This window comes from Ursus maritimus, unplaced genomic scaffold, assembly GCF_017311325.1.
Source record: "Ursus maritimus isolate PB19 unplaced genomic scaffold, ASM1731132v1 scaffold_1, whole genome shotgun sequence".
In the NCBI taxonomy this organism is placed as follows: Eukaryota; Metazoa; Chordata; class Mammalia; order Carnivora; family Ursidae; genus Ursus; species Ursus maritimus.
Window position 1 is genome coordinate 91,421,822 of NW_024423343.1, and position 24,487 is coordinate 91,446,308.

General features: G+C 41.2%; 1 protein-coding gene across 2 annotated transcripts in view; it reads right to left on the reverse strand.

Annotated features, from left to right (window-relative positions):
- ACMSD (aminocarboxymuconate semialdehyde decarboxylase) overlaps positions 1-24,487 on the reverse strand; it is a 73,572-nt gene that overhangs the window by 31,233 nt on the left and 17,852 nt on the right. Inside the window, exons 3-8 of one of the 2 annotated variants that reach the window (XM_008695835.2) lie at positions 21,925-22,021; positions 12,275-12,324; positions 10,988-11,224; positions 6,386-6,479; positions 3,484-3,579; positions 2,155-2,327 (exon numbers count right to left, since the gene is read on the reverse strand). In XM_008695835.2, coding sequence (XP_008694057.1) covers positions 2,155-2,327; positions 3,484-3,579; positions 6,386-6,479; positions 10,988-11,224; positions 12,275-12,324; positions 21,925-22,021 — 747 coding nt within the window. Of the gene's footprint in view, positions 1-2,154; positions 2,328-3,483; positions 3,580-6,385; positions 6,480-10,987; positions 11,225-12,274; positions 12,325-21,924; positions 22,037-24,487 lie in introns of those variants that run through there. The other variant, XM_040645523.1, reaches the window with a different exon arrangement.

Below are 24,487 nucleotides of genomic sequence, written 5' to 3' on the forward strand. Positions count from 1 at the left end.
CATTTCAAACTCACGAACCCATGAAATAATCCATCAGTTCCATTTTTTCTCTCCAGGAGACCTCCCTTTACAGCTGTGATGATTCTCTCCTGTCTGGCTGTCATGCTAGGACTTTCCTCAGCCATTTTAGTTTGGGTGTTGTTTTTGAGAGAATTTGTTAATGTGAATATAAGCAGAAAGAAGAAGCATTAATATTTTAGAGAGAATCCAAATTATTAATATATATTGCTTCTGTGTCCTGGATTCACCAGACAGTGAGGTCACATAAAATGAGGTCGCATTTGTTTTTAATGGCCAAATTATAATGGCTCAAGCCTTCATAGTTTGAATGCAAAATCTGAGCACCACTAACTTTGCAAAGTGCCCTCTCAGTTCTTTTGGGGGTCGCTAAAAGGGGTGTGCTCACTAACTAGTCTGTCTGCTAGTTACCACAAGCCATATGCCATGTTCTTACTCTTTTGCTCTGACCTCCTGGCAATATGTTTTGCCCTGAATGCTGTTTGATGCTGATAGTATCCCTCACTGCTAATGGTACATCCCTCATAAGATGGGTGTTGTATTTGCCAGGGGCATTTTCTCCTGATTTTACGATTTCTAAGAATACCAGAGGTGCTAGGTTTGATGGGAGGTCATCAAAATGACTCTTTCCCCAATTCCATACCACTTCCCCACACCTTCTCCTCCATTGCTCAAAGTCCAGAATGCACAGTCTCTTCCAGTCTCTCCTTTTTGTAATTTCCTCCCCATCACCCCTATGTCCAAACCAATAATCATCAACATTCACAACCCACTGCTAAGCACCCATTTTGGCAGGAACAACATAAAAGCTAGAAGGCTCAGAAGCACAGCTCAACTATATAATTTATTACCAAACCAGAATGTTTAACATTTATATTCTAGTGAGTTTCTTTCTTGTTTTTTTTTTTTTTTAAAGATTTTATTTATTTATTTGACAGAGATAGAGACAGCCAGCGAGAGAGGGAACACAAGCAGGGGGAGTGGGAGAGGAAGAAGCAGGCTCATAGCAGAGGAGTCTGATGTGGGGCTCGATCCCATAACGCCAGGATCACGCCCTGAGCCGAAAGCAGACGCTTAACCGCTCTGCCACCCAGGCGCCCCATCTAGTGAGTTTCTTAAGCCAGAGAAACAGTCAGCTTTAAAGTAAGATGAAGTCTCCATTCTGGAGATGGAGAACTTCTTGCAACTTTGAAATGATGGTCCTCTTTTTCTGCTAGACAAGATTTTAAATGCCTTAGAGTCTACTCTCAACCCAAGTACCACATTGCAAATCTTTAAATATGTCCACATTTTTAAATAAATCCTCAAGGGTTTTTTTTTTTCTTAGAAAATTCGGAAACCTTCTGTGGATATTTGTAAATAATATGAGGGAATCGAAATAGTATATATTTCAGACTTTGCACTGGTTCAAACTGGACTTTGCCCTAAAAATGGTGTAACTTGTAGAGTTAGCATTTTCAAAAAAAACCTTAAAGGTAGAAATGCCACCAACAAAGAGATCTGCAAGCAGATGACAACAAAGGAAGACTCTCTCTTGTGAAGTTTAAATTAATACCAAGTTGGTCTTTTTGGACTAAATGAGAGAATTGTTTTCAAAATGAAGGCTGTACTATATTATTCCAGAAAAAAATTTCAGGTGGTATACAGACCCTTCATCATCTTCCCCTGGCTCCCTGTTAAGTGTCATTTCTTCCTTCTTTAATGTTCCAATTTTCATTTTAGTGGATAAGGACAGTTGGGTTCATAATTTACTCAGTCAGTAAGAGGTAGAGCCAAGATTTTAACACAGGTCAATTTGACTACAAAACTTGTATCTCTTTTCCTGCTTACCATATTGCAATGTGTCATTTCAGATGGCTACAGAGATGACCCTAAGGAACAGAGATGATCTAAGGGAATTACCCAGCCATGTGGATTATCTGGGATTTCCCTGGTGTATATAATGGTTACACACTGTGTTGAAGTAGGCCCTGGAGAGGATCTCCTGTGCAAGCAAATCTAATCGTATATCTCACTGTCCCTCTCCTTTCTTCTAATGCCTTTTTTCCCATCCCCTTTTTGGAGAGAGGCCAAGAACAGGTTGCTGATCCTACACTTTGCTCCCTATAAGCCATCTACATGGCAGACCCAACTTACCTTTCCTATGACATCTGTTAACAGCTTGAGTGCCAGAGGATCATGAACCAAGGAGTCGGTGTAAAAGGAACCAAGGTACTTCTTTGGGTTGATTGGGTTGTCCTGGGCACACAGATCTGGGCGCATGTTGAATCCATGGGAGATTCTTCCAACTGTGAAAGGGAAGGCACCACCTGCAAGTAAAACCCATTAGTGAAGGGCTAGTGTCAATTGAAAAGGATATTTTTTAATCCTCATGTTGTATGCAAAGAGGAGTTACTGTAGTCCAGTATTTACAAAGGATTTATTGTATCCCAAATGCTGGGAGATGACTCAGAACAAATGGTATGAACTCATCTATAAATTCAAGTTTGAGGAATTTATCCTAAGAAGGAAGACAAGTGTGTAAAGATACGTGGTCAAGGTTTTCAAATACAGTGTGCTTATAACAGCAAAATACAGAGGCAACCTATCATCTGGGAAATATCTATGTAATGATGGCATATCCATAAAATGTATTGCTCTGCGTGCAACCATCAAAAGTGGTGGTCGTGATGGTTTGTGTGTGCCCAAGAGTCAGAAACACAATTACCTGCAGGGACCAAGGAGGAAATGTAAATAATAGAGAATGGTAGGGACTATTGCAAACTGGAGTGCTTGTAGTCTGACTAGAAGGATTTAGACAAACAAAAAACAAAACAAAACAAAATAAAACAAAAACTATGCCAAACTAACCTTGTCCATAAAAATGGAATTTGGTCCCCAAACTGTCATATACTTTATGACTAGAATGATGGTTCCAGGCATGTTATGGACTGAATTATGGGGTCCCTCCCCCAAATTCTTATGTTGAAGCTCTAACCCCCAATCTAACTATATTTGGAGATGGGCTAATTAAGGAGGTAATTTAAGGTTAAATTAGGTTATAAGGTGGGACTTTAATCTGATAGGAGAAAGGAGAGGAACAGTGAGATTTAGGATTAGATTCACTTGCTCAGGAGATCCTCCCCAGAGCCTCCTTCAACACAGAGTGTGTATCGGCAGAAAACCATTAGATACACCAGGGAAATCCCAGGTAATCCACATGGTTGGCTAATTCCCTTAGATCAGCTGCCGTTCCTTAGGGTCATCTCTGTATCCATCCAAAATGACACGTTGCATTCATAGTGAGAAAGTGGCCTTCTACGATCCAAGAAGACAGGTCTCACCAGAAACTAACCCTGCAGGCACTTTGATCTTGCATTTCCAGCCTCCAGAACTGTGTGAAAATTAAGTTCTGTTGTTGAAGCCACTGAGTCTGTGGTATTTTGTTATGGTAAACTGAGCTGAGTAATGCAGATAGGGCCTTACCTCCATGTGCAAAACACACTTTCAGTTTAGGAAATTTCTCAAACACTCCTCCCATGATCATGGAGCAAGTGGCGGTGGTGGTCTCTGCTGGCATTCCTAAAAGAGGAAACAGTCACAGAATGCAGGGCTTGTCATCTCAAGCAAGAAGAATCTTGGTGATACTAGTGGTTGGGGAATGGCAGCTTGCTGTGATTGTCAATGCTGAGAAATGTGAGGTCCCTCTGTCCCAGCATGGCTTGGTGGTCTACAAGCCATTCCTTTGGCAAACAGACCATCAGAAACTTCCTATTTGCCACTTGCAGGTGGAGTCATCTAATGGACAGCAGAGTCAAGGAGCCAGAGGACATAGCTTTTGTCCCGATTCCTCCACTTCAGTTTTGGATGTGGTGGGGCAAGCAGAGTACAGTGAGTCTGGGTTGAACCCTGACTCTTCTAATTTTCTGCTTCCTGGACTTTGACCAATTATTTCATGTCCCTGAGCCTGTGCTTCTTCACCTGTAAAGTGGGGATACTGTTGCGCATCTTTCAAGACCATTGTGGAGCCTTGAAAATGATGATGTTAGGAAAGTTCCTGGCCAGAACGTCACGTTGGAGGGTCTCAACAAGTATTAGTTGCTTCCCTGTGCCTCAGTTTCCTCATCTATAGAATGTGTTTTTTCTTGCCACTTAGTACTCAATAAATATTAATTTAAATTACAATAATCCTGCCAAATGTTTGCTGCTTCTTAGAGATGAGGTTGAAAATAACTGGATTAAGATGAATTGTTTCAAGTGCTTTGTGCCCCTAGAAGAAGTACCTCTTCCATGCCTGATGCCTTCACCTCCACCGAGTTAGTCTGGGTTACACTTCCAGGCAACTGCTTTTCCGACTGTAATCAAGAAATCTCTGGGGCCTCCACAGGCAAGCCTGTACCTTCGGGGGAAGACTTAGCTTTCTGGCTGCCAAATGGGGCTTTACCAGATGCTCATCCTGCCCCAAGCCTGCCATTGCTCTATCGACAGAGATGCCTCTGGCTTCCTGGCCTTTTAGGAATTCTGGAAGCGCGATAGATTCACATCTATCTGGGAGTGGTTTGTGGGCAGAGCTTCCTGAAGGCAGGGGATGGACAGCATCACGTCCTTTTGGTAGTGTGATTCTGCTCTCCGTTAACTACTTGGGCCATAGTTATATAACCCATTCTCCATACAGAAGCCAAAGTGGAGTATTTACAGTGTCAGTCGCATCACGTTCCTCCCTTGCTGGGAATCCTCCAATCTGCTAATGACCACTTTTGCGTCCAGAATAGAATTTTAAAATTATCCTGTTTGTTCATGATCTGTGTATTTGTTTGTCATCTCTTTCTTCTAACCAGAATATTGGCTTCAGAAGGGCAGAGGTTTTGTCCTTGTCAGTATCCTCAGTGCCTGGTACAGGGCCTGGCATGCTGGAGAGGATCAATATATATGTGTTGCATAAGTGAATGATGAAATGGCTCTTTATGCACATGTTCTTCTCTCTGTTTTTCATGTGGGAAATTGTAATATAAATAAGTTTGTAGGACTAATCAAAGTGTTGTCTGAATTAGGATGGTATTTTCTTTGGAGCTGGACAGCATTGGTGCCTCTTAGGTTGTCTCTTCCTGCTAATTATACCTCAAAAATTTGGTGGAGGATGGGTAGGAAGCTGCCTTACTAAATACATTGGTCTCCAAAATCAATCAGAGAGCCACAAAATGTCAGAGCATTTTGAAAGGTACTGCAGACCAGCTTCCCCATATTACACATGAGAAATGGGCCTGAGAATGTGAAGTGATTTGCCACAGGTTATACAAGAACTAGACACTAGCTGGAACTGAAATTCAGTTTTCTTACTTCCAATATACTGCTCCATTTAATTCTTCATGTTGGTTACTTTATCATTACTTGTACTAATTGGGCTGAGGAGAGAATGGATAATGGCCTCCCTAAAGAAAATCCACAGGTGTTCCTCTGGAAATCCCACTATTGACTGAGTTTGTAGATGAGCTGCACTTTTTACTTCTGGCCACAGAATTACCGCCTGTCTCCATTTCTTGTTACCAGGGATAATAAGGAGATTGGATAGGCCAAGCAGAGGTCTCTCCTCTTACCCTCTCCCTTACCTTCATGTGGAACCATGAATGAATAGTGCAGGAACAAAGAGCAGCAGAAAGGAGCAGATAACAGGAAAACGAAGGCCTGGGTCATTCACAATCTAGGATGGTGGAAGTTGACCTTCTACTTGTAACTCTAGCATTCTCCTTGTAAGAGCTGATACTTTTTTTTTTTTTTAAGATTTTATTTATTTGACAGGGAGAGTGAGAGCACAAGCAGTGGGGGTGGCAGGCAGAGGGAGAGGGAGAAGCAGTTTTCTCCTTGCTGAGCGGAGAGCTCAATGTGGGGCTTGATCCCAGGGTCCTGGGATCATGACCTTAGCCGAAGACAGATGCTTAACTGACAGGCGCCCAAGAGCTGATACTCTTGTTGTCTCTTTTAAAAAAATCTGTTAGGCATGGTTACCTTAAAAAAATCTATTAGGCAGACATGGTTACTTATTTTTGGAGACTTTTTGGGAGTCTGTGTAGTGAGATAGCTTTGGAGTCAGACAGTTTTGTGTAAATTCCATTTTCGCTTATTAACTGTGTGACTTGAACAACTTATCTAACCACTCAGAGACTCCGTTTCTTCCCTATAAAATGGTTATTAAAAATGTCAACCTCATGGAGTTTTGTGGGGATACGATTAAAATTAAGGTAATATATATAGCATTTATCCAAGAGCTCAGTAACTCGCATTCCCGTTAATTATTCATACTTTCTCTTTTTGACATAGTAGGGTTCCAGAAATAATTGGAAAAAAACCCGAAGGCTTGATCTTCTTTTCCACACACCAAGCTGACACAAACCTACAAGCCAAGGGAGCCAGTATTTGGCCATTCGTCCATCCATCTGCATGTCCCAGGGGTGCACAAACAGGGAACAGTTCAGCTTTTCAGCCACCTTTAAAGAAGCAATGAGAGAGAGAGAGAGGGAGAGAGAGAGTGTGTTATTTGGATGAGCCAGCAAATACAGGGTACTATTTTAGGGAAGCTTTTTCTCTGGGTCTATATTGATCTGAATAAATACGCTAAAATATTTTTGAAGTTGTTTCTTATCTATCTGAAAGAGGTATTGAGAAATTCTGCCCCAGCTTAGAAAATAAGAAGGCCACTTAGAATTAACAAGGGGGTCGGTGGATTTGCCATGGAGGTTGATGGATTTAATATACTGTTTGGCAAAACAAGTCACAGGAGACATCCGTCATTCAAATCAGTCAAATGTAGCTGAGAGCAAAATGCTCAAGGACTGATCCCATACCTCAAATGCAGGGGAATTTTCTCCTGCTGGTTCCTACTTCATCCACTTGATCCATTCTTTCAGGAGGACTGTTCAGATTGTACCCTTAGAGTCAGGGCTAGAATGTTCCCTTGTTTCCCCCGCTTGGAAACCTGAGAATGTGAAAGTGAAGAAGTGATGGCTGGGGCCAGGGCCTCATGACTGGACTGGAGCAGGCTGGCCTGACCCAAGCCATTGGCCACACAGAGCCCGACACTGGCTGGGAATTTCTGGGGGTCTACAGGTACTCACAAAGCATCAGAAGCCCAGCTGAGTCCCTGAACAGTCTGTTGTGAATGAGATGACTTTAAAAGTCAAGAGCTGTCAGTGCCTCAGCCAGGCAGGTACTGAGACGAATGTCATGGGCAGACCTATTCCAGGGCCTCTGGGAAATGGAAATCCTATCTGGATGGAATGGCTTTTATTCAACAAAATGTTTAATTTAAAAAAGTTCCCCCAACGGGCATTGAGTATGAGTGCTTAACAAGGTTCAAAACAGATTTTCCTTAGCTCATTTCTTTTCCAAATATATTGAGGTGCTGGAGTGATTCATCCTATCTTTCATATAAATATGTGGGCTAAATAGCCTGATGCAATGTGTGTTCTGGACATAAGCATTTTTATTTATTTTTATTTTTTTATTTCATTAATTTTTTTTTAAGAAGAGAGAGAGTGTGCACTATCGGGGGTGGGGGGAGGGGCAGAAGGAGAGAGACAATCCTAAGCAGGCTCCACGCCCAGCACTGAGCCCGGTACAGGACTCGATCTCATGACCCTGAGATCATGACCTGAGCTTAAATCAAGACCCCGACGCTTTAACTGACTGTGGTACCCAGGTGCCCCTGCACATAAGCATTTTTAAAATGGAGATGCAATTCTTGGACAACAAGGGATTCTGGAAATGGCAGACAATGGGTAGATTGGAGAATGGACTTCTAATTTCATCAGGTTCTGGGGGTAGAAAGGAGAGTAGCTAATTAGTTTCCGATAATGGATACAGGCTAGGTCAACTTCTTGGGATGGGTTGAGCTTGACAAAAGCAAAAAGTCATGGTATCTCAGTGGGATTTGACTCATTATTATTCTGTGCATCTGTGATGGTGCATTTCTCTTCAATTCAAATTAGTATATATTTTTGATCCTTTCTGTATGTGAAGCATTGTAGAGAACACAAAAAGAAGTCACTTAAACTCTCAAAATCATGATAACTCACATTAACTGAGAACTTACTATATGCCAAAGCTGTTTTAAGAATTTTATAATTGTTAACTAGTTTAATCCTTTATAAGATGAGCACTTTTTAAAATTGAAGTATAGTTGACATGCAATGTTACATTACTTTCAGGTGTACAACATGGTGATTTGACAACTCTGTACCTTATAGTGTGCTTACACAAGCGTAGCTACCATCTGTCACTCTACAACGCTATTATAATATTGATTTTATTCCCTATGCTGTACCTTTCATCCTTGTGACTTATGTATTCCATAACTGGCAGCCTGTATCTCCCATTCCGCTTTACCCATTTTGCCCATCCCCCACCCCTTGCCCCCTAGCAGCCACTCCTTTGTTCTCTGTGTTTATTTGGTCTATTAGCGTTTTTGTTTGTTTATTTTTCTTTTAGATTCCACATAGAAGTGAAATCATATGGTATTTATTTGTCTATCTCTGACTTATTTCACTTAGCCTAATACCTTCTGAGATGAGCATTTTTATTACTCTTATTTTATAGAGAAAGAAAGTAAGGCACTTAGAGGCTAGGTAACTTACTTAGGTCTTATGGCTACCAGTCTGCCTGCCTCATACTTGTAATAAGGTCATTTTTGTGCCTGAAAACTGATCTGAGCATGTATGGTTGGGTTCACTTACTAACAAGGGAGGTCTAGGAGGTAGGGGAGATGGCTAGACACTTTGGAGCTCCAGGCTCCCCTTGAAATGACAAAGACAACTTGGTTTATGGTAACTCCTGTCATTTGTTTTAGCCATGTTATTGGCATAAGCTAGAGACTAGTGAGGCTGCCAAGTCTTGCTAACCAAACGAATGTGCTGCCAGCCCCAGGACATCACAAATCAGCTGGAGCCAGGATGCTCTCCCGAATTCCCTGAGAGATCGCAGCCCCCAAAACAGCCTATTTAGAATGAGTGATGGGTTGAGCTAGTCACACAAATGAAAATATCTATTTGGACTGCAACTGGCTGCTCTTGCTTTTTGAGCTCCTTAGTAATTCATAAACCCAATCCCAGTAAATAATAAAATAACTTGCAGCTGAAGGCTTGTTCACATGGTGCTGAAACAACTTGGATGCACAAGTAAATAAATCCTCTTTCAAAGCCCATTAAAGTTTCTAGAAAACATTCACTGTATCAGCTCAGCCCCTGCAGCCAATAAGCTTCAGGGAGTTCAATATTTAGAGGAACGTTAAATCTTTCAGGTTATTGGGAGGCAATTTAACAGGTAGACCCTCAACTGGTGGGCAGTGTCCGTCGATACAAACATGGAAACATTTTTGCATGTAGGCAGAGCTCAATAAACATGAAAGGAATACATGATCAGTGGTTATAGTGCCTGGTGAGTACACCAACATCTATTTATTTTTTAATTATTTTTAAATTATTTTTAAAGATTTAATTATTTGTCAGAGAGAGAGTGCACAGGCAGGGGGAGAGGCAGGCAGAGGGAGAAACAGTCTCCCTGCTGAGCAAGGAACCATATGCAGGCCTTGATCCCAGGATCCCAGGATCATGACCTGAAGGCAGATGCTTAACTGACTGAGCCACCCAGGCGTCCCCACCAGCATCTATTTAATCCACTATTGAAAATTTTGCATTTACAATGAAAATAATAGAAAACAATACTGTTATAATTCTAGGAGGAAAGTAAGAAATAAAAAAATGCAATTGAATATAGAATATGCATCTTGATTTCTGATATGAAGAAAAGCAGGTTTAGTTGCAGAAAGAACAGAAGGGTAGAGGAAGACTGGTGAAGAGGACCATGGCACTGTGGGCACTTCAGTTGGATACCTGAGAGATTAAAATGGCACCAAATTCCTGAAAATATGCTTTATAATGCAATATTTTAAACGTAGAAAGTTGTAAACAATAGTACCATGAACATACATATACTCACCAGCTAGTTTTCTCAAATGTTAACATTTTGATGGCATTGTTTTTTGTTACGTGTTTTAATTATACGTTTTCAAAATATATGGGGAAAAAGTATATTAATTTAGGACTGGTTAAATAAATCAAAACATATCCATATATTGTAATATATGCAGTTACTTAAAAATCATACATTAAGAGAATTTTCATTTGGATTGGAAATTCATTAGGATACAAAATCTCACGTGTAATTAAAATTCAGATTTCATTAAAATATAGATATATGCAGAAACATGCAAACAAAAAAATCAAACGAAATATATGATAACAGTAAATATTTATCTTTGGGTAGTGGGATTATAGGTTGTTTTTGTTTTCCTCTCTCTGTTTTTCTGTATTTTCCAGAATTTCTTCAAAATCACCTCATAATTTTTTTTATTTATTTGTTAGAGAGAGAGCATGAGAGAGAGAATGAGAACGAGAGAGGGGGAAGCAGATGGAGAGGGAGAGGCAGACTCCCCGCTTAAGCCGACGGGGGGCTCTATCCCAGGATCCTGGGATCATGACCTGAGCTGAAGGCAGGCGCTTAACTGACTAAGCCACTCAGGCACCTGGAAAAAAAAAGTCATAATTTTGAAAGATAAGTATTTTTTTCTAAAGCAAAATAAATAATTTTTTTTTTTTTTGCATGTCACTCACATGGCCTTTTGTACCATGGCTGTGATGAGGGTAATATTTCAGCTTCCAAAGGAAACAGTAGAAAGAGAGCATAGGGGATGGAAAGTGAGATAAATTTCCCTGAGCTAACTCCAGGCTGGCCTGCGAAGCATTTCCACCTGTCCCTCTTCTAGTGGAATGGCCCAGTCCTTTCGGAGAACTCTTTACATATTTCCTGCTGTATGCAGCATGTCATCAGGCATCTTTCTTTCCCCCTGCCAGGGAGGTGGCGCACTCATGTTCTGCCCTCCTGCACCCAGTGCAGTGCCTGGCCCTGCCACATGCTGGCTGAGCGATCGCCGTGTACTCACTGCGTAGACAGGGAAGAGTTCCCTTGCGTTCAGGTCCCACTCGTTGATGTGGGAGCCGATCTGGACCCCGGGAAAGCCCAACTCCTTCACGCAGCGCTCCATCTCCTTCACAGCAAGCTCCGGGGCCTGCATGGGCAACGTCCCCAGACCCACAAACCTCCTGGGGTGGTTCGCAACAGTGGCAGCCAAGTCGTTGTTTAAAAGCTGGCACAGGTCTAAAGTGTCCTGAGGTTTGGCCTGGCAGAGACAAGTAAGGGAAGATCATATCATTCATGACCGACTTCTTTAAATAATTACTCTGCGCAATACCTCTCCTGGGCTGAGTCATTTGTCACTATCCATGGCTTTTACTCCTCAGCAAGCTGGGGCACAGATTGAAATAGCCACTGGCTGTAGGAGACCCAAAGCCAATCACTGCAAAAGTAAAGAAAACTGCTAGTATATTGCCGATGAATTAGAAAAATGGAAGTTATAATCAGAAGGGATGGACACAATTACTGGGCCAGTCATCCCCTATAGAAGAGATGGAATGAGGATGGGCCTGGTGAGTGTCCCACATCACCAGCAGCATACCTCCTTGTCATGCCTCATCATGGGATGCCAGGCTGCTCATGGACCCCTCCTGTCCCTGTGTTCCTCCCTGTCCTTCTGCTGGTAGTGACACTCAAGAGTTACCTTAGCAAAATGCCGATGCAGCTGGTTCACTTTCTGTTCCCCTAACTCTCCCTTCTTTATTGTTTTCTTTCCTTTTAACTTCACCCCACCCCACTGGCAGGCATTTGGTAGTCTCCTGAAATTCCAGTCGTTCAGTCAAAATAGTAGACACTCAGATAAATTTGGGCATATTGAAGTCTTACAGCATTTTTATTTTAAAAAATGAGTCTAGAGGTGTCTGGGTCACTCAGTTCGTTAAGCGCCCAGCTCTTGGTTTCAGCTCAGGTCATGATCTCAGGGTCGTGAGATGGAGCCCCTTGTTGGCCTCTGCGCTCAGTGGGGAGTCTGCTTTGGATTCTCTCTCCCTCTCCTTCTGCCCCTCCACACTCCTTGCACACACTCTCTCTCTCTCTCTCTCTCTCAAAAATAAAAAATAAAATAAGAGCAAGAACATGACTTGGAGGAAGGCCTGAGAGGGGACACTGCAGTATGAGAAACTGGGGGTCCCTGGTTATCTCTAAAGTGGAGGAGATTTGGGGGGCAATGTCAAGACTTGAGGCATCTGTCTACTCGCTAGTGAGCTGGATATGAGTCTTCACCCACCCAGAAGACAATTCGAGTTTTCACACTCACCCAGTAACTAAACATGACAGGAACTGTGGAAAGGGCTTGCACGGTCACTCCTAGACACAGACACAAAGAAAGGCAAAGGTGATGAGAAGAATAGTCCAGGCACTCCTCTTGCATTTCCCAGGGCCCAGCACATCTCCATCCCACCCTCCCCTCCCCTGCAGCTCCTCCCTATCCACCTTCTCTCAGGCTCTGTCCCAGGCTTCCCTTATCCCACAACCCCAGGTCTAGGGGGAGGGGTAAATGCTGGACAAAAGAGCCAGGGTTAGTCAAGGATAGCCATGGAATGAAACACAAAACAAAACCCAAAGGAGACACACTTCATCTAAACTGTAGTCATAAGCGATGGTTCTAACAACAGCCATCTGAGTCTCATTTTTACTAGTTTTCTTCTTGAAATGATGGGTCCTTGCTCAAGCTGCACATTTCTCTTTCTTTCTTTCTTTCTTTCTTTCTTTCTTTCTTTCTTTCTTTCTTTCTTTCTTTCTTTCTTTTCTCTTTAAATTTAAATTTTATTTCAGTTAAATTCAATTAACATGTAGTATATTATTAGTTTTAGAGGTAGAGTTTAGTGATTCATCAGTTGCATATAACACCCAGTGCTCATTACATCAAGTGCCCTCTTTAATGCCCATCACCCAGTTACCCCATCCCCCCACCTAACTCTCCTCCAGCAACCCTCAGTTTGTTTCTTATAGTTAAGAGTCTCTCATAGTTTGTCTTCCTCTCTGATTTCATCTTATTTTATTTTTCCCTCCCCTCCCCTATGATCCAATGTTGTTACTTAAATTCCACATGAGTGAAATCATATGATTCCGCATGAGTGAAATTACTTATTTCAGTTAGCATAATAGTCTCTATAGTTCCATCCATGTTGCTGCAAATGGTAAGATTTCATTTTTTGGTGGCTGAGTAATATTCCATTGTGTATATATATACCACATCTTTATCTTCTTAATTCATTCATCAGTGGATGGACGTGTGGGTTCTTTCCATAGTTTGGCTATTGTGGACATTGCTGCTATAAACACTGGGGTGCAGGTGCCCCTTCAAATCATTATGTTTGTATCCTTTGGATAAATACCTAGCAGAGCAATTGCTGGGTCATAGGGTAGCTCTATTTTTAACTTTTTGAGGAACCTCCACACTTTTCCAGAGTGGCTTCACCATTTTTCGTTCCCACCAACAGTATGAGAGGGTTCCCCTTTCTCTGCCTCCTCACCAACGTTTGTCATGTCCTGATTTGTTAATTTTAGCCATTCTGACTGGTGTGAGTTGGTATCTAATTGTGGTTTTGATTTGTATTTCCCTGATGATGAATGACGTTGAACATTTTTTCCTGTGTCTGTTGGCCGTTTGTATGTCTTCTTTGGAGAAATGTCTTCATGTCTTCTGCCTTTCTTTCTTTCTTTCTTTCTTTCTTTCTTTCTTCTTTCTTTCTTTCTTTCTTTCTTTCTTTCTCTTCTCTTCTCTTCTCTTCTCTTCTCTTCTCTTCTCTTCTTTAAAGATTTTACTTATCTGAGAGAGAGAGAGCGAGAACACAAGTAGGGGGAGGGGCAAAGAGAGAGGGAGAAGCAGACTCCCTGCTGAGCGGGGAGCCCGATGGGGGGCTCAATTACAGGACCCTGGGGATCTTGACCTGAGCCAAAGGCAGACGCTTCATCAACTGAGCCACCCAGGCACCTTGACTTCTGCCCATCTCTTGACTGATTTTTTGTTTTTGGGGCTGTTGAGTTTGATAAGTTATTTATAGATCTTGGATACTTGTTCTTCATCTGATAGGACATTTGCAAATATCTTCTCCCATTCTGTTGTTTGTTTTTTAGTTTTGCCAACTGTTTTCTTTGCTGTGTAAAAGCTTTCAATCTTGATGAAATCCCAATATTTCGTTTTTGCTTTTGTTTCCCTTGCCTTTGAAGATGTGTCTAGTAAGAAGTTGCTGCGGCTGAGGTTACAGAGGTTGCTCCTGTGTTCTCCTCTAGGATTTTGATGGATTTCTGTCTCACATTTAGGTCTTTCATCCATTTTGAGTCTATTTTTGTGTATGGTAAGAAAATGGTACAGTTTCATTCTTCTGCATGAGGCTGTCCAATTTTCCCCACACCATTTGTTGAAGAGACTGTCTTTTTTTCCATTGGATATTCTTTCCTGCTTTGTTGAAGATAAGTTAACCATCGAGTTGAGGGGCCATTTCTGGGTTCTCTATTCTGTTCTGTTGATCTATGTGTTTGTTTTTGTGCCATTTCCCCATTGTCTTGATGACTACAGACTTGTAATATAGCTTGAAGTCTGGAATTATAATGCCACCAGCTCTGGTTTTCTTTTTCAACATTCCTTTGGCTATTCATGGTCTTTTCTTGTTCCATACAAATTTTCAGATTATTTGTTCCAGCTCTGTGAAAAATGTTGATGGTATTTTGATAGGGACTGCATTGAATGTATAGATTGCTTTGGGTAGCCTGACATTTTAACAATATTTGCTCTTCCAATCCATGAGCATGAAATGTTTTTCCATTTCTTTGTGTCTTTCTCAATTTCCTTCATAAATGTTCTAGAGTTTTCTGAGTACAGATCCTTTGCCTCTTTGGTTAGGTTTATTCCTAGATATCTTATGATTGTTAGTGCAATGGTAAATGGTATCAATTTCTTAATTTCTCTTTCTTCTGTCTCATTGGTAGTGTATAGAAATGCAGCTGACTTCTCTGCATTGATTTTATATACTGCCACATTGCTGAATTCCTGTATGAGTTCTAGCAATTTTGGGGTGGAGTCTTTTGGGTTTTCAACATAGAGTATCATGTCATCTGTGAAGAGTGAAAGCTTGACTTCTGCTTTGCCAGTTTGGGTGCATTTTATTTCTTTCTGTTGTCTGATTGCTGAGACTAGGACTTCTAGTACTACATTGAATAACAGTGGTGAGAGTGGACATCCCTGTCATGTTCCTGACTTTAGGGCTCTCAATTTTTCCCCATCAAGGATGATATTCTCTGTGGGTTTTTCATATATGGCTTTTAAGATATTGAGGTATGTTCTCTCTGTCCCTACACTGCAGAGAGCTTTTATCAAGGAAGGCTGCCGTATTTTGTCAAATGCTTTTTCTGCATCTATTGAGAGGATCATATGGTTCCTGTACTTTCTTTCATTAATGTGGTATATCACATTGATTGATTTGTGGATACTGAACCACCCCTGTGACTCAGGAATAAATCCCACTTGGCCATGGTGAATAATCTTTTTAATGTACTGTTGGATCCTATTAACTAGTATCTTGTTGAGAATTTTTGCATCCATGTTCATCAGGGATATTGGTCTGTAATTCTCCTTTTTGGTGGGATCTTTGTCTGGTTTTGGGATCAAGGTAATGCTGGCCTCACAGAATGAATTTGGATGTTTTCCTTTCATTTCTGTTGTTTGAAACAGCTTCAGAAGAATAGGTATTAATTCTTTTTTAAATGTTTGGTGGAATTCCGCTGGGAGGTCATCCAACCCTGGAGTCTTGTTTGTTGGGAGATTTTTGATTACTGCTTCAATTTCTTTGCTAGATCTTGCTCTGTTCAGGTTTTCCATTTCTTTCTGCTTCTGTTTTGGTAGTTTATATGTTTCTAGGAATGCATCCATTTCTTCCAGATTGCCTAATTTATTGGCCTATTGTTGCTCATAATATGCTCTTATAATTGTCTTTTTCAGTGTTGGTTGTGATCACCTCTTTCATTTATGATTTTATTTATTTGGGTCCTTTCTATCTTCTTCTTGATGAGTCTGGCTAGGGGTTTATTGATCTTTGTAATTCTTTCAAAGAACCAGCTTCCAGTTTTGTTTACCTATTCTACTATTCTTTCGATTTCTTCTCTATTCTTTATTATTTCTCTTCTCCTTTTGGGGTTAGGCTTTATTTGCTCTTCTTTCTCCAGCTCCTTTTGGTGTTAAGGTTAGGTTGTGTATTTGAGACGTTTCTTGTTTCTTGAGAAAGGCTTGTATTGCTATATACTTCCCTCTTAGGACTGCCTTTGCTGCATCCCAAAGGTCCTGAACAGTTGGTTTTCATTTTCATTTGTTTCCATGAATTTTTAAAATTCTTTTTTAATTTCCTGGTTGACCCATTCATTCTTTAGTAGGATGCTTTTTATTTTTTTTTTATTTTTTATTTTTTTTTCCTAAAGATTTTATTTATTTGAGAGAAAGAGCACAGGGAGAGAGGCAGAGGGAGAAGCAGACTCCCCGCTGATCAGAGAGCCTGACGTGGGGCTTGATCCCAGGACCCTGGAATCATGACCTGAGCTGAAGGCAGATGCTTAACCTACTGAGCCACCCAAGTGCTGCTCTAATACATTATCTTAATAGAACTTATTATTATATTGATGGTCTACAAAGGAAACCCTGTTATCATCTCCATGGATACTGAACATAACACATTCAATTCCATTCTTAAATTTAAAACATTCAATAAAAAAGGATTCAGTGGACACTTCCTTAATATGTGTGCTGGATAACCTCCATGTATTTGTGTTCCTTCCAAATTTTCTCTTGATTGAGTTCAAGTTTTAAAGCATTGTGGTCTGAAAACATGCAGGGAATAATCCCAGTCTTTCAGTACTTGTTAAGACCTGATTCATGACTCAGTATGTGATGTATTTTGGAGAATGTGCACTCAAGAAGAATGTGTATTCTTCTGCTTTAGGATGAAATGCTCTGAATATATCTGTGAAGTCCATCTGGTCCAGTGTGTCATTCAAAGCCCTTGTTTACTTGTTGATCTTCTGCTTAGATGATCTGTCCATTGCTGTGAGTGGGGTGTTAAAGTCCCCTACTATTATTGTATTATTATCAATGTGTTTCTTTAATTTTGTTATTAAATGATTTATATAATTGGCTGCTCCCAAGTTAGGGGAATAAGTATTTACAATTGTTAGATCTTCTCGTTAGACAATGTTTTAAATTTAACAATTGTTAGACAATTTTTTATTTTTTTTGTTTATTTTTATTTTTATTTTTTTAAGATTTTATTTATTTATTTGACAGAGATAGAGACAGCCAGTGAGAGAGGGAACACAAGCAGGGAGTGGGAGAGGAAGAAGCAGGCTCATAACAGAGGAGCCTGATGTGGGACTCGATCCCAGAACGCCGGGATCACGCCCTGAGCCGAAGGCAGACACTTAACCGCTGTGCCACCCAGGCGCCCCTAATTTTTTAAATCTAACAATTGTTAGATCTTCCTTTTATTCTGATATAGTGTCCTTCTCCATCTCTTATTACAGTCTTTGGCTTAAAATCTAGTTTGTCTGATGTAAGCTACCCCAGCTTTCTCTTGATGTCCAGTAACATGATAAATTGTTTTCCACCCCCTCACTTTCAATCTGGAGGTGTCTGTGGGTCAAAAATGAGTCTCTTGGGGGCGCTGGGTAGCGCAGTCTTTAAGCATCTGCCTTTGGCTCAGGGCGTGATCCCGGCATTCCGGGATCAAGTCCCACATCAGGCTCTTCCGCTAGGAGCCTACTTCTTCCTCTCCCACTCCCCTGCTGTGTTTTCTCTCTCTCTGGCTGTCTCTCTGTCACATAAATAAATAAAATCTTAAAAAAAAAATGAGTCTCTTGTGGACAACATATCAATGGGTCTTGTTTTTTAACGCAATATGATACCCCATATCTTTTGATTAGAGCATTTAGTCCATTTACATTCAGAGTAATTATTAAAAGATATGAATTTAGTGCCATTGTATTACTTGTAAAGTCCCTGTTTCTGTATATTGTCTCTGTTCCTTTCTGGTCTTTGTTACTTTTGGGCTGTCTCTTCACTCAAAGGATCCCCTTTAATATTTCTTGCAGGGCTGGTTTAGTGATCACAAATTCTGTTAGTTTCTGTTTGTCCAGGAAGCTCTTTATCTCTCCTATTCTAAATGACAGCCTTGCTGGATAAAGTATTCTTGGCTGCATATTTTTCTCATTTAGCACCTAGAATATATCATCTCAGTCCTTTCTGGCCTGCCAGGTCTCTGTGGACAGGTCTGCTTCCAGCCTTATGTAGGACCTCTTTTCCCAAGCTGCTTTCAGGATTTTCTCTTTATCTCTGAAATTTGGAAGTTTCACTATTACATGTTGAGGTGTTGACCTTTTTTTGTTGATTTTGATGGGGGTTCTCTGTGCCTCCTGGACTTAAATGCCTGTTTCCTTCCCAAGATTAAGGAAGTTCTCAACTATAATTTGTTCAAATAAACCTTCTGCCCCCTCTCTTTCCTCTTCCTCTGGTACCCCAGTTATTCTAATATTGTTTTGCTTTATGGTATCACTGATCTTTCAAATCCTCCCTTTGCAATCCAGTAGTTGTTTATCTCTCTTTTTCTCAGCTTTTTTATTTTCCATCATTTTGTCTTCTATATCACTGACTCTTCTGCCTCATTTATCCTAGCAGTTAGAGCCTACATTTTTGATTGCACCTCATTAATAATAGCCTTTTTGATTTTGGCCTGATTAGATTTTAGTTCTTTTATTTCTCCAGTAAGGGATTCTCTAGTGTCTTCTATGCTTTTTTCAAGCCCAGTGCCTGCCTTTATAATCATTGTTTTGAATTCTAGTTTTGACATCTTACTTATATCCATATTGATTAAATCCCTGGCAGGGAGTGCTGCCTCCTGTTCTTTCTTTTGGGGTGAGTTTTTCCATCTCATCATTATGTCCAGAAAAGAATAGCTGAAAGAGAGAGAAAATACAAAAATAGCAACAACACTAGAAAACTACACACTAAACAAATCCAAAAATAACAGAAAAAAGAGAACGAGAGAGAGAGAAATCAAACAAGATGTAGAACAGAACACCACAATAAACTAGATCCTGGGTGTATTTTGGTCTGTTTTTTAGAAGAAGCTAGATCCCAAAATAGGAAAGAAAGAAAAACTTACATATATACAAAAATAAAATTGAATATAATAAAAGGAAACCAAAAATGAAATATATATATGTATAATGTAATGTAAAAATAAAAATTAATAGACTTTAAAAAAGAATTGGTAAAATAAGAAAATAGTTGAAAAGAAGAAAATATAGAACTGAAAGACTAAAGAATAATAAGAAAAAACCCATAAATGCTATATACTGTTTTCTGCAAGAGCTAAAGTTTTGCAGTTCTCTGTGATTGGTAAACTTGATATTAGCCGGATGCTTGAGCTGGTCTTCTGGGGGAGGGGCCTGTTGTGCTGATTCTCAGGTGTCTTTGCTTGGGGGGAATTGCCCTGCCCTTGCCAGGGGCTGGGCTAGGTGTATGCAGGCCCAGACTGTACTATATAGTGCTGTTTTGCTCCTTGAACGCTTTCAGAACTGATGGGGGGATGAAAATGGAGGCACTTCCATCTCTAGTCCCAGAGCTGAAAGTTCATGACCCCCCCCTTCAGGGACCCCTCACAGAAAAGCAGTCAATTACTCTTGTCTCCCTGGTTTCCATCTGCTCTCTGTGTTCACCCAGCTCATGACTGAGCATTTTTTTTTAATGATTTTTTATTATATTATGTTAGTCACCATACAGTACATCCCTGGTTTCCGATGATGACTGAGCATTTTTTTATCTCAGGCGTGACCCTGTTTTGAGTCTCCAAACTTTATGGACTCCTGAGGCAGGGACCTGTGCCATTTCTTCTGGGGTAGCAGTGGGGGTTTCATTGCAGTTCTGCTGCTTGCTGGGCCCCTGCTCTGAAAGCAGTCGCCTAACCATGCTGGGGTTTGGGGTTTATGGCAACACCAAGCAGAAAGCCCACTCCTGAGCTCTCTGTTTGCAGCTGGCTTCCCTGCTCTGATGCTTGGGAACTCTGCTGCATTCAGGCATCCCTGTTCTTTTTGTGACCCCGGGGATCCCGAGACCACGCTGTCCCACCTAGGATTCCTCCCCACTTCACCACCTGAGCACCTTTCGGGCAGACTTCTAAAAGTTCTGATTTTGCACCTGCTGCCTATAACACCTCCGGTACCTGGCTTATGGAGCCTCCTTCCCCCCAGCGGTTTATCTTCCAATGTATCACCTCAGATTCATGTCTCTGCACCTCCTACCTTGAAAAGTGGTTGCTTTTCTATTTGTAGAATTGTAGCAATTCTTTTCTCAGATCTCTGGCTAATTTTGTAGGTGTTCAGAATGATTTGATAACTATCTAGCTGAGTGTCAGGGACCAGATGAAATTAGGGTCCCCTATTCCTCCGCTATCTTCACTCAGAGCTTCACATTTAGATCAAAACCTTGCTCTTTGCTCTAAGCCTGGGAAACTTTTTCTCTCTCACTCCTCTCCCACTCCCATATGCTTCTAAAACTCTGTTCTGTGGAATGGTCTACAAAGTGCTTTAGACTTTCCGCAAAATTCAATTTGAATGTCATTTAAATATACTTATAATTGTTAAAAAAATCTATAAAGTGGGGCGCCTGGGTGGCTCAGTCATTGAACGTCTGCCTTTGGCTCAGGGCGTGATCCCAGGGTCCTGGGATCGAGCCCCATGTCAGGCTCCTCCGCTGGGAGCCTGCCTCTTCCTCTCCCACTCCCCCTGCTTGTGTTCCCTCTCTCACTGGCTGTCTCTCTCTGTCAAATAAATGAATAGAATCTTTAAAAAAAAATCTATAAAGAAGTACCTGGCCAGAAGTATCCTAGACCAAGTTCTAACGGTCAGAGACTACCGCCTTATTTGGGGCTGGCAGTTTAACTCATTTTGTACAGACTTTGGAATAAAACGTCTTCTGCTATCTCTGTATATATTTGAAGTTCTTATAAACTTGTCTTTGATTAAGAAGGTGATAATAGTAAGTTGCTCTTTCATTTGTGTATATGCGTTGTTTGTTTTCTCATTTGAATCTAGACCACCCATGTCGAAATTTAGACCTGACAGTGTTGTAGTGGTGAGTTCCCCATCACAACCCATGGTCACGGCTCACACGTGTGTAGAAGGTTCGGTGCATCTTCTTGGAGCATATACTCCTCAGGTTGCACAGTTGACCAGGTAGTAATAAGTGAAAGCACAACGTGGCCATCATACCATATTTTAGATAGTCTTCAAAATTCTTTTCAGTTGGGGAGACTTGTTTGCTTTTCAGATGTGGGATAAGGAAAATCAAGCAGTTCTTAGAAATTGTTAGTGATTCAGCTTTGAAAGAAGAATTTCCCAGTTTTCCTCTTTCAAATTTCTGGATTAGTTTCATTGTAGAGTATTCTGAGATTATACAATTAACTTTGTTTTTAACTGCTCCCATTTCCACCCCTTATATGTCACTGGGGACGTTCTGTGTACTGTGCAACCAGACAAACTATAGAAAGAATATGGATCCTGAATGTGACTAAGCAAGCAATTGGCATCCTTAACTTGTGAATTCTCATTTTTATGGTTTTAGTTGACTTTATAGTAAGTACTCTACATTTGGACTTAAAAAGTTTAAAATAATAAAATACTACTTTTATCTTTTTGATGATGTAACATTCTACTTTAAAACAGGGTACATCTAATTTAAAATAGTTTAAATCCACACTCTAAAAGCATTGTAGTAGAAGTGAAGCTAGAATAGTCTGTCCTGTGGAGAAAAGGCAATTGGAGGTTGCCATCACATGAATCACATAAAGTAGTCAACAGACTTTTAGAGGCAGATGTTGTTTTATATCAGACACAAACATTGGTAGCATCTCCTATTACAAGTACCTGTTTGGTCCATTTCTCTAATACGGACTTCTGGATCCCAGCAGTTCTCTTGGACCACTCTGAAGACCTTCCCATCTTTCATCATCTTTGCTTCTCCCTAAGACAGAAAACTCCCATCAGCAAAAGGTGACCTCGGCTTACTTAGATTTATTCTTCCTTTTATGCTTTGGAACATGGTTCTCCCCTAACATTTTTAGAGGTTTTTACTTAATCCTCAAAGAAGTAGAAGTCTGTTCATTTAATGGGACTCAGCTTTTTTTTTTTTTTAAGATTTTATTTATTTATTTTGGCAGAGAGAGAGACAGGCAGTGAGAGAGGGAACACAAGCAGGGGGAGTGGGAGAGGAAGAAGCAGGCTCCCAGCAGAGGAGACTGATGCGGGGCTCGATCCCAGAACTCCGGGATCACTCCCTGAGCTGAAGGCAGACACTTAACAACTGAGCCACCCAGGCGCCCCTAACGGGACTTAGCTTTTCATCCTCGTGCCTTAATGTTGGCCTGGAATCGAAGGGGTGTGCTCTGTGAGTGTCAGTGGCTGGACACAGAGAGAACAAGGTCATAGTCATGGCCTTTTGGGGCTGCATACTGAGGATGGCTGGTCATCTTGCTGACCTCAACTACTGGCTACAGGACCCAAGAGGATGGCCCAGTGTCTGGAAAACTCCAGATCCATAACGTTTTAGATTTGGAAAGGGCCTCTGAGATAGACCATCTAGTCCAACCCTCTTGTTTTATAGAGAAGTGACAGATGGATAGTGAGAGTAAATGATTTGTCTAACAGAGCAGGGCTCACTGATGTGAACACCTGCAGCAGGAGGAGGGCAATGAAGTGAATCAGTCTACTAGCATGTATGAAATTCAGTGCTGAGTTGCTAGCTTCCACCAGGCATCATGAGTGGTATGTGCACTACAGTTAATACTCAGTGCAAGGAGTTCTCTAAAGTGGACTTTTAATTTGTGATCCCTAAAGAAAAGAGAAAGGTCAGATCCAGGTCCCTGAAATCATAGTGATCAAGTTCAAATCCCCATTCTATCACTTACTATGTAGACTTCAGCAAGTTAAACATTTCTGAGCCTCAGTTTGCTCATCTTTAAAATAGGAATAATAATGTGACTTACCGTAAAGGGATCTTGTAAGCACCAAATGGGATAATCCCTATAATGCACTTAGTGGAGTTTCTGACACATGTTAAGTGCTAGTTATCCTAAGTATTAGTTATTAATGATGTATGGCTTATTAGGGACTAGGCTATCTCCTGATATTCCCCTGCTTTGAGGGCACATCACCTCTGGTGGCTCTTCAGGGCCTCAGAATCACCCTTGGGCCCTGCGTGATAGCTGAATGGGCATGTGGTGATCAAAGACCTTGAGCTCTGCTTGGTGGAATCCTTCACCTTCCTCTTCTTCCTCTTGGCTTGATTGTGCCACAGCTTCCTTCTCTATCCTTTTCTTCCTTGGACAAGGCCTTCTCCGTCTCATGCATGGAGAAAATTGATCACTTTTCACCTTCAAGTGTGGCAGCCCATTCATGTCTGGCATGCATATGTAAGACCTCACATCTAAGGTTTCATTTCTCATGGCTGGGGAGAAGATCAGTGAGTAAAAACTTGTATATCTGAGACAGATGTCCTTACCTAGGCAGACCTGAGTTTCTTGACACCAGGACGTTAGGATTTATTTGCCTTAGTTCCCATCCTTTGTTGACCTTGGCAGGATCTGAACCACCTTCCCAGACTGGGAAATCTTCTACAAGAGTCTTGGTGGAGGCAGGTCCCAGACTCCTTCTCATAAAGCCCTAAAGCCCCAGTGCTTGCTCTCCTTGCCTTAAGCTTGACCAGCAGTGCTTGGTTTTTAATCAAGAGGAAGTGATGCAAAAAGACAGGATCAGTGAATTTATTCTGCCAGTGATTCCAGCAGTGGCGACGTGCTGTGTGCATTGGCAGTGGTACTGGTGGCAGTGTCCAGGATCCAGCTGGGAGGCAGCAGCTCCCTAGCCAGGCTAGTCCTGTGGTGTGGCCTTGGCTGTGGCTTCAATCACCTGCACATCTTATGAGTGTGGTTCCTTAGGCATTCGTAATTCTGGAGGGGCTTAAAACACTTGCAACCAATTCCTTTTCTGCTTAAACTGACCATTGTTGGTTTCTGTGGTTTGCAGTGAAGAGTCCTGAATGATACTGATTTGTACAAATAGATTATAGGAACACATGTCTTTCCATTTGGTGAACGAGGGAGGGGAGAGGAATGATGGTAAAAGAAAAACTGAAGAAATAAACTTTAATTTGGCAAATTAGAGGCTTTATTTTTCTTTTGCTCCTAAATAGGAAAGCTTAAGCACCCTAAAGTACCCAGAATAGCAGAGTGCTGAAAGAGCATGCATTCCCACAGACCTGGGTTTAGTCTCATGAAATTACTTACTACCAGTGGAAGAGGCTCAGTTAGGGGATTTCTGAGTTGAAGCCTCACTTTTTTTATCTGCAAAATGTAGACAATTACATTTGTCATGCTTTGGCCACCCAGCATCTTTTGAACACTTCTGTGTGTGAAGAAATGTTATGATGGAGAAT